General features: G+C 37.1%; 1 protein-coding gene across 11 annotated transcripts in view; it reads left to right on the forward strand.

Moving 5' to 3' along the window:
• CASK (calcium/calmodulin dependent serine protein kinase) overlaps positions 1-10,608 on the forward strand; it is a 353,223-nt gene that overhangs the window by 336,640 nt on the left and 5,975 nt on the right. For all 11 annotated transcript variants that reach the window (XM_025204952.1, XM_014520563.2, XM_025204959.1 and 8 more), the window contains 4 exons: positions 1,438-1,518; positions 1,619-1,699; positions 3,410-3,612; positions 7,777-7,860. In XM_025204952.1, the coding sequence (XP_025060737.1) occupies positions 1,438-1,518; positions 1,619-1,699; positions 3,410-3,612; positions 7,777-7,860 (449 nt within the window). The remainder of the gene's footprint in view (positions 1-1,437; positions 1,519-1,618; positions 1,700-3,409; positions 3,613-7,776; positions 7,861-10,608) is intronic.

Raw genomic sequence — 10,608 nt, forward strand, 5'->3', positions numbered from 1 at the left:
CTAGACTGGCAAAGCTGTTTAGCATATATTGGATCTGAAGCTCTTTCTTTCTAACTTGGAATGAGCTCATTAATTAATTTAATGGTAGAACATTAGACAGATTCCATCTTTGTACATTCATGGAATGACGCAAAACACTCAGATCCTTCCTCTAAAAGTATATTTCAGTATTTGGAGACAGATTAAGGGAGATCTTTTTTCTCAGTCAAATTCAAAAAGTTTTCAGACAGACTTACATGTTTGCAAAATTAAGGAGTTTTTGAGTTAATATCCAAAATGATGTTTTTTATAATGTGACTAATATGGTGATGTAGGTGTGTATTTTCTTTAAGGTGGAAAGAGTTGCAACTGAGATCTTTTCAATATACCTAAACATTTTCATTTTCAAAATGACCAGCAGATTAAATAAAGTGATAAATAAAGCCATTGGCTTCTTTCTTTCTTTTTTTGTAAGAGCAACCAGAAATATAATTCTGATGACTCTTATTAGAATGGGTCCCTCCTCTTTTGTAAGTGCTGATTGCCACAGTCGTTATTTTTAATTAGTGCTGTTTCTTGCCTTATTTCTTCATTGGATTTCTACTGAAATGCCTGTGACATTGTAAACATTATATTTTGGGGCTTAAGCAGGAACAGTCTGATTTTAATGAAGAAAATTAGGTTTGACATATACAGTGTATCTTGTCAATTGACAGTAATCTAAATAGGTACCACAGAAAACAGATTTCAGTTAAATTAAGATTTTTTTTTTTTTAAGAGGGATGGCAGAGAGCTTAAATAATTTTTCATCCAATATGGTAGAGGTTTTTCAGTGTGCAGCAATGTCATCACTTCTCTGGTACAAATCTTCATTCAACATCAGAAGCTTTAAAAGCATGTGAATTTAAATAGCATGTGTTTAAAGAGAACTCTACTTACAGTTAACATGGTAGCTGTTTAAGGAGAATTGTTACAAAAAGAGCTAGTCATTTATGCATTTTGCATAATTCTCTAATAAAATATCATTATTAAAAGTAACTTCTACCTGTAGTGTAAATAGACGTTCTCATAATATATTCACGTTGGTCACTGTCTATAAATTTTTTTTAGTACGGCTAGTTTCTTAGGTATGCAACAATGTGAACAGCATGCTCTTTTACTATTTTTTGTGATCTGCTAAATAGTGCATGAAAGGAACTGCAAACCTTACTGAGCCTTTCAGTAGTTTGAATGCAGCTTACTACTAAACTGTTTTTACAGACTTAAAAATGAATCTGTAATAAAATGGCTAATTCAAGGATATTTCTGTACTGTCAATTTAATTGCCTTTTTTTATAAAAAGGTACTTTGGATTGCAGATTTAACATTGGTATTAGAAGTAAAATAAATCAGGATAAATTTCTTATCTTATTTAATATACTTTTTCCTCTTATCTCTGTTTGTTCCTTTGTTTTTTAGTGTTTGATCAATTAGATCTTGTCACATATGAAGAAGTAGTAAAACTGCCAGCGTTCAAAAGGAAAACACTAGTCCTACTAGGTAATTCTAAGAATATTCTTAATATTCTAAATATATGAGTATATTTTCAGCTCTCTTCCTGGTGCTAAATTTTAATTTCTTCTTTGTATTGGGAATTTAGGTGCACATGGTGTTGGACGGAGACACATAAAAAATACACTCATCACAAAACATCCAGACAGATTTGCATATCCTATTCCTCGTAAGTAGCTATGTTAAATATGGCACAAACTTACAGGTATTACTTTTCTGCAGTAGGAGTAGTATTATCAGTTCATTACTATCCATGTGTAATTGTAGTATGTTAATGCCTAGTATAAGTTAAGGCTGGCTGAATCACAATACTGGTGTGTGCATTTTTGTGTTGTGCTGACACTAAGAATAAAACATCACTTTCACTTAAACTCTATAAAGTTGTTATGAGTATAACCTAAAAATGTTTTAATGAAGCATGCTTCTTTTCCCAAACTAGTTGTTATTTTAAAGTGTAGGCTTCAAATCATTTTATCTTTTAAGTATTTAGTTTTACATTCTTGATTTTTGTCAAGTTTAAGGCAGAAAAGGCCCTAAACTTGACAAAAAATGCTTATAATTCCCCAGAAAATAAATATAAGTTGGATTTGCATGAAACCTAATATATCTTATTGAAATGGTTTAAATAGCTTTTCATATAGCCTTACGAACTGTTACATTCGTGAAATAACTTTTACGTTTCCAGAGTTGTTTTTGGATTAAATACAATTTGCTGCACTGTTTGCAAGTAAATTTGTTACCCAGGCCTTTGTTTCTCCATCTTATTTGTGTCTGCAGTTTCCTGCTATAGTAATTATAGCACCTATACACGTGGCAGATGTCTATTCCAATGCTTGCTAATTAGCTGCAGCATTTTAATTAATGTGCTGTAGCAGTCTCCACGTCATGTCTGTTCAGCATCCCTGTGCTTCAAAATGGCAGCGGGGCACTTGAACTAAAGCTTGCCGAACAAACTTTAGTTCAGTTGCCCCCACCGCCATTTTGAAGCTCAGGGATGCTGAATACATGTGATTTTGTGGGCACTTTAATTAGAGCAGCTCTCAGAGCCTCCAATTAAAGCACCTCCCAACCCCAGAGCACATGTATAAACACCCTATATGCCCTGCCACATGAATCACAGAACCCTTTGCAGTATAGTTAACTATTTAAGGGCATGCATTTAATCCTCAAACTCTGCATTTTGAAATTAGCAGTACAACAGCTTCCACCCATCGGCCCTCCTAAATACCACCCTTTTTGTCAGCCTGAGGTGGCCACAGAAGCCACAAGGCCCCTGTATGATAATGATGGTCATAGTATCTTATAGAAACCTGAATAGCTTTCTACTTCATTAGCCTTTTATTTTAACATTAAGTGTAAATTTGTGTAGCTGTACAATTTTGTTTTGTTTGATCTTTTTAGAGTTAAAAATAATGCTTAGTGTTACTTCTTAGAAGTTGCCTGCAATGGCAGAGGCAGGAGAACAATAGGAGTTCATGAAGAAGGGTTTCTTACTTTGTTAATGCCATATCACACCATCCCATTCAGAGCATGAAAGTGCTTGGGTTGAACTACATTATTGTTTTCACTCCTAGGGCGTGGAAATACAGGAACCATCTGACAAGGCTATTCTAATAAAAGAGACCTTAGCTTGGTTCCTGAACCCTAGGGGTGCTCCTCTTTGTAGGATGACGAGGTACAGTTTACATAGTGCCAACATTCTTTTCTGTGTCAAAGATGAAGGCATTCCCTGTCAAGGAGTCTTCCAAGACATTTGCAGCTAAGGACTTGCGAAGCTTCTGCTTGGAGGTCGTAGATCCCTACCTTAGGAATCAAGCAGTCAAGACCACTAAACAGTTGATATACCTGAAGCTTCTTTTTGTATTCCTTGAAATTGCAGACACGACCAGACCTCCAAAGAAAGATGAAGAAAATGGAAAGAATTATTATTTTGTGTCACATGACCAGATGATGCAGGATATATCCAACAATGAGTATTTGGAATATGGCAGCCACGAGGATGCAATGTACGGGACAAAACTGGAAACAATACGGAAGATCCATGAGCAGGGACTAATTGCAATACTTGATGTAGAGCCTCAGGTACTTTTCAGAAACATAAGCATGGAGCTTATGCTTATGGAACATGAGCATAAGCATAGAGCTCTTATCCCAAGACCTCTGAACCTTATTTTATTACATTAAACATTGATTATTTATAATCATGTAATTTAAAGTAGATACTTAATCATACAATCATCTAGGAAGTTTTTAATGTGTGGGATGATTATTCCCAAAACAGAGGGCTATCAGTATATGAAGTCATCTCCTTTTGGACATCTAAGTAAAAGTGTGAAGCAGAAAATATCTCACAGTTTAGCTTGGCAAGGGATTGGTATGCTATTAAAATCTATTTAGCACACATTTTAATATATCAAGAGCGTAGGACTTCTTATGCTGTTCATTGCACTTAGCTGTCCAGCACAGAAACAGATTGCACTTACCAGACATAGCATATTAATGTGTTCAGCCATAGATTTCTCCTTGATACATTACACAGGAGGGAGAAGCTTGTTCTTCTTTGTCCAAACTATCCCTACCTCAGATTGATCAGCGCTACCAGAAACATTTTCTGTCTATCACCTATGTTACAGAATGGTGCTGCCAGCAGCATGGCCAGGTCAGCTCAACTCTGAGCTGTCTCTGTGTGTGATCTGGTAGTTTCTGTGAGTAGAAACAGTCAGAAACAAAATGGATGTAAGCAGTTTGATCATGGTGCTGCCATCTTCATGTAAAATGTTTAGAGGAAAATTTTAACTAATTTTCTTTGGACCACCCTCCCATCCCCCCACCTAGACATGAATTTCAGTTTGCAACCAAGTATCTGTTTTATTATTAGCTGAAAATTGAAAATAAGTTGGATGCCTGCGGTGCCTCCAAGTTAATATTTGAGCAAGTGAGAGGAAATGAATAAAAATGAAGGCTGAAATAATTTGTAGGAACCAATTAAAAATGTGAGCAATTTCACCCAGAAGACAATGGACCTTGCAGAGTTTTTTCCTGGATTAATTGACTTTTTTTTTTTTTAAACCGGCCACCACTGTGATCTGCAGGGGCTCATCCCCATATAAGTAAAACTAACGGAGACCACAATGGTACTGTATTTACTTGAATAGAAGACTAGGATTTTTTCCCCCAGTTAGCATGGGAGAAAAAAGCCTCTAGTCTTATCATTGCATACAAGGAAACCTCATTAAATGCATTGCCTATCATTAAACTGCTGCCAAAAGCAGTATGTGTTTAGTAATAGTGATCACCTAGGAAGTTGATTAAAATGTAGCCAACACTGAGCATGACTGTAAAACAAGTAGCCTACCTTCAGTAAATATACTAATGGGAACCTACCACAAGGATAGGCTAGTGCAGCCTGTCTGAATAAGATATAGGTAGTGCCCATTCAGCTCAGTCACCTTCACATCAATTCTTTTTGAAGTCATGGTGAGCCACTACATTGAATCATAGAATCCTAGAAAATTAGGATTGGACGGGACCTCAAGAGATCATCTAGTGCAACGCTGCTCAAAGCAGGACCATCCCCAGGCCTGTCATTCCAGACAAGGCTTTGTCTACCCGGGTCTTAAAAACCTTCAAGGATGCAGATTCCACAACCTCTCTGGGTAGCCTGTTTTAGTCCTCTACTACCCTCCTAGTGAGAACGTTTTTTCTAATATCTAACCTAAGCTTTGCTTGCTGCAACTTGAGACCATTGGTCCTTGTTCTGTCATCTGCCACCACTGAGAACAGTCTAGCTTCATCCTCTTTGTAACCCCCCTTCAGGTAATTGAAGGCTGCTGTTAAATCCCCTCAGTCTTCTCTCCTCCAGACTAAATACGCCCAGTTCTTTCAGTCTCTCCTCCCAGCTTCCTAACCATTTTCGTTGCCTTCCACTGGACCTCCAGCTTGTCCACATGCTTTCTGTAGCAGGGAGCCCAAAACTGGACACGGTATTCTAGGTGTTGCCTCACTGGAAGAATCACTTCCCTCAGTGTGCTGTCAGTGCTTCTACTAATACCGCCCAGTGTGCTTTTAGCCTTCTTGGCAACAAGAGCATACTGTTGGCTTAATCTTCAGTTTATTGTCCACTGTAATCCTTGGTCCTTTTCTGCAGAGCTGCAGCTTAGCCAGTCTGTCCCAGCCTGTACCAGTGCATGAATTGTTCTGTCCTGAGTACAAGACTTTGCCCTTGCACTTCTTGAACCTCATGATGTTTCTTTTGGTCCAATCCTTCAATTTGTCAGGGTCTGTCTGAATCCTAGCCCTAACCTCTAACATAGTAATATGTGTATATACAAATTACAATAGCTGTGTTTATATCTAGATCAGTGTTTTCAACTTTGCCTCTCTCTTCCATGTGCTGAGGGAGAGCAGGAACTGACAGTAAGGAAGGGAGGAAGGGGATGCAAGAGAAAGAAGTTGGGTGGGGGGTGGGGGGAAGAATGACACATAGAGAGCAAAGGAGCTTCCTGACCCCCTCACAGATTTGTTTTCCCTGCTATAGTAGTGGGAGGGGGACAAATTCAAGGCAAACCTCCAACAGTTAGATTCTGTAACTGGAATATTATAACAAATGTATAATTTTTCCTTATATAGAATCTAATTATTGGGACATCATCTTATATTTGAGTAAATACAGCATATTTGCATTACACTGGCAGTTATATTGTCACGTTACTACTTCTCCATGGCTGAATTCATTAGACCAGAGAATCTGTTGTGGACGTTGCAGCTGTTAGACTTCCAGTTTCATTACAGTGGAGACTTGCATAACAAGAATAAGCCATCAAATGGCATTGTGTAACAGGGTTCATCTAATTCATTGCAGTCATAGTAGTACCTCTCTGAAAAATACATTTAAAAATCACAACTCTACCAGCATTTTACATTCATAACAGTATTTACAGTCTGTTCTATTGTAGTAGTTCAAATGCAAACTAGTATGATATACCATGATAAAATGGTGTAAGAGTATGCTATATGCGAGCATGGCTATATTATGTATACCAGTAGTGGGATTTACAGAAGGCATTTGAATTTATTTGAAAATATGTCCTTGACTTTTTAACTAGTTTCCATAAATGTAAGGTCTTGTATGATCATATTTTCAGTAAACCTGTGTATACATATTTTTATGCTGTACTCCTTCCCCTAAACACTTGCTTAGCAATCTCTTTCCATAGCAAGCTTTGTAGGGCCAGCCTGTCCATGAGCTCAGTCTTAGTTGTTGCAATGCTTCCCTATTCCACCTCCAGACATTCTCTGCGCTGTGAGGTTTCCTGCCCCTCACAGAGGGGATTTACCTCATTTCTTTTGAGAAGCCTTGCATAAGTGATGGTTTCTGAGGGTGGAATTCAAGCACCAGAGAGGAACATCCGTTTCGGCTTGGGATAGAATGGATTTTTTTTAAAAGGACCTTGTGGGTGGAAAGGACGGATAAGAGTATGGGTTGCACCTTTTTATTCCACATACACAGGCAGTTGAGATCAGATAGGTTGTTTGCTTGCTGCTCCAGGTTCCAGTCTGGACTGGGCATCTATGAAACTGGCTCACCTCTTATTCCTGTTTGAGACAGATTGCTTGTGACTGTTTGCTTTCCATTTACCCTTTTGCAAAAATGCACCATGTGGGTTTTACAGCTGAGCCACTAGCCGTGCTTTATCAAACTATGTTTAGTGAGTACCCTCAGGTTGTCCTGGAAGCTTTGAAGTTTTCACATTAGAACTTTTTTTGTGCCAGCAAGTAATAAAAATATGTTTATCTCCAGGTTGAACAGTATCTCAGCCAGAATTTTTTGCTATGATTTTCCATTCAGCATTGATTATGAAGCACAGTTTATATTTTGTCCTGCCTATAACATCATAGCAAAAGCTTTCCTGGCTAATAAAAATTGTTTAGTCTAACACATTTTTATTCTATTCTTTACGGGAAATGTCCCTGTGTTAAAATATTGATGTTTTCATATATTCCAACATATATTTATCGTTAAATAAATTTGATGATAAATCTGCAATTAGGACCACCCCCCTTTTCCCCATCTCTTTGCAGAGCATTATGGGTATAAATTGAACAACCCACTTTAATTTGTAAAGTGTATTTGTTATATTTTAAAACTTACTTGGAGTCTTGTTAATTCTTCTACTTCTGTGTTGAAATGCATGTCATCTGAATCAATTTGTTCCTCTTCTAAAGTATTCAGTGTTTTTCATGTAGGCACTGAAGGTCCTGAGAACTGCGGAGTTTGCTCCTTTTGTTGTTTTTATTGCTGCACCTACAATTACCCCAGGCATTAATGAGGTAAGGCATGTTGCAATTAATTGTTTTTACTGGGAGAGACAAAGTGGTGATTCTGATTTATGAATAAGATTGACATTTTAACTGATCCACTGGCTGTTATAGTGCAGTCAGAGAACTGTGACAGTTTAGACAGGCATGAGCTTACTCCTTAACAGCTGCTCGTTCTAAATATATTTCAACTTTGTGCGTTGAAACACAGTATTTCATACTATTCCTATTTCTTCAGATGGCAAGTTTAACATTAACTGATACATAGATCATTACGTTCCTTTTGTAAGTCCTTTTAAAATCCACTGATTGGCTTTATTCCCTCCCTGCCCATATGGATCCCTGCCTAAAGGAATCATCATCAAAATCCTTGCTATGACTATTGAACCAACTAACTGATCACCTATCTTTGGATCTCCAAATACTTAATCATGCCAACTGGTTCACTCTTCTCAAGTAAAAGGAATTTGCTACGACAGGTATGTCTACGCAGCAACACAAAGATGCGAGTGTGGCATGGACAGACATATATCTGTACTAGTTTTACTCTAGCTAGCTCAGGTAACAGTGAAGATGCAATATGGGCAATCATGTAGACCAGTAACCTGAATAAGTAGCCAGGGTCCTGGCAGGCTTGTACTCTGGTTGCTAGCTTGTGCTGAAGCCTATGCCACTGTATCTTCAGTTACCCATTCTAGCTAGATCAAAGCAAGCCTGTGTACGCCTGCCTGCACAGCAGTCACATCTTCATTGTGCTGGGTAGACAGACTCAAAATTTCATCTTTGGAAATATACCTCCCCAAAATACCATAGAATCTGGTTTATTAAATCCAAATAACATAATGGTGCTCAGAATTGTAAAAAAAACCCTGAATAAGCAAATATCCTGTTGTGAGGTTATGTTACATGTCTATGCAGGACCACATCATGATTTTTTCCTGAAAGTTAAGTAAACTGTCATTAATTCAAAGAGAGTTACATGAGTAAAGACCTTTAGATTTGTACAAAAGCATTTTACCTGCTCCTTCATTTTCTGTGTTTTCCTTTACTAGTAAGTTATTTAATTACATTAGTATTTTCCTATTACCCAGTTCCTCTTCCTTCTTGATTCTTCAGGAAAGGCATAATTCTAGGTTTGCAACAACGATCTGTTTTTATATAAATTTCTGTGTCATGGTTATACAGTTATGACCTCACTACAGAATAGTACAGAAATATAGAAGATGGGCCAGAAAAGATATATGCCCATTGTTTAAACAAAATACCTTAAAAAATATGGAGAAGACAAGAAAATTATGAAAATCAAATAAAAGACAGATGGCTTTGTGTACTAAAATTCCCAAATAAAAAAATGAAGATATTTCAGGACATTCTGTTTTTAACTGTGTTAAAGTAAGGTAGAAATCATTCTCGGGTTGCTGATGTTGTTATTTACTGTAAATGCATAGATGGTTATATAATCTTGGGCGCACATTAAAATTCTGCATCTTTATCTTGTGTAGTGCATAGCAAATAAGTAGTGCTGTTTAAAAAGTAAAAGCTGAAGAGGGTCAGCATCATTTCTGGATTGTATTATGCAACTGTTATGGTACCTGTAGCCAGTGCTATTGTATAACTTAGTGTACCCTCTCCAAGAGCCGCTAGAAGATCTTCATTACTAATTTTTACCTAAACAGATGACTTTGCCTTTGGGACCTAAGTGTTTGCAGAATTACCTAATTCCTTCAGTGTCTTACTCCATCTCTCTCACTTTTGGTGAGGAATCCCACTTTAACTCCCAGCTGAGCTTCCTTGGCCCAGTCACACTGATATACTTCTGTGTTAGTTTCCTTTTAATCTTGCACAAATTTTTGTTGTACTGAAATATGATGTGGGGATGTGGCTGTATTCTTTGGAAATGGGATATTTTATGCATCCATTTATTAAGAGGAAAAATGTAGAAGGAGTTAATAAATAAATTATAGGTTTGAAATACGTCGTGTCATCATTATACTCCTGTACTATGTCCTCTGTGTTTCGTAGGTGCTGTAGTAACACACATGATACATACCAACACTGTTTATGGCCGTAATTCTGTAACTGACTCTGTCTGGGCACAAGGATTTACACAGGCAGACCCAACTACAGTCAGAACCAGGCTTTAGTATTTTCAGTACTTTAATTAAAACTCCCACCCTGAGTGAACCAACAAAATTTACTTTAAAAAATGAATAGCAGCAGTTGTCAATAATACAATCCAGAATCCTGCTCTCCACCATTTATTATGCTGCATGAAAGGGAAAAAGAATGGAAAACTATGCAAGTGATTGTGTTACATGTTTTTTCAGGCTGAGGGACAGCACACAAGGTTTCAATGTACATGTTTCATATTTCTCGTTCTTTTTTTGTTCACAAAAGCCTCATTTGTATAAAGAACATCCCTTTCTGTTGCCTTTGTTAACCATGGCTGTGTTTTATTCTGTAAACACCTCTGTAAGCGATTGTCCGTTTTCCTTATGTTTTTTTCTTGAATTATCATCTTTGCTTTTCTTTTCATTTTCCTACAATCATACTAATCTTACCTAGCTGCCAAAATGGTGCAGAAAATTGCCCGTAAGTACCTACTAAGAACTGATAAGATACAGTCCTGAGTATTTAATAGATATAGACTGTAGATATTTTTGTTTCCTGTTCAACATTATTTCCAATATTCGAATAAATAACATAATAAGGACCTCAGACATCTGTACTAAAGCTCCCTCTAATATAAGGATTCTTTAT

Source organism: Alligator sinensis, unplaced genomic scaffold (genome assembly GCF_000455745.1).
Source record: "Alligator sinensis unplaced genomic scaffold, ASM45574v1 scaffold243_1, whole genome shotgun sequence".
Classification (NCBI taxonomy): domain Eukaryota; kingdom Metazoa; phylum Chordata; order Crocodylia; family Alligatoridae; genus Alligator; species Alligator sinensis.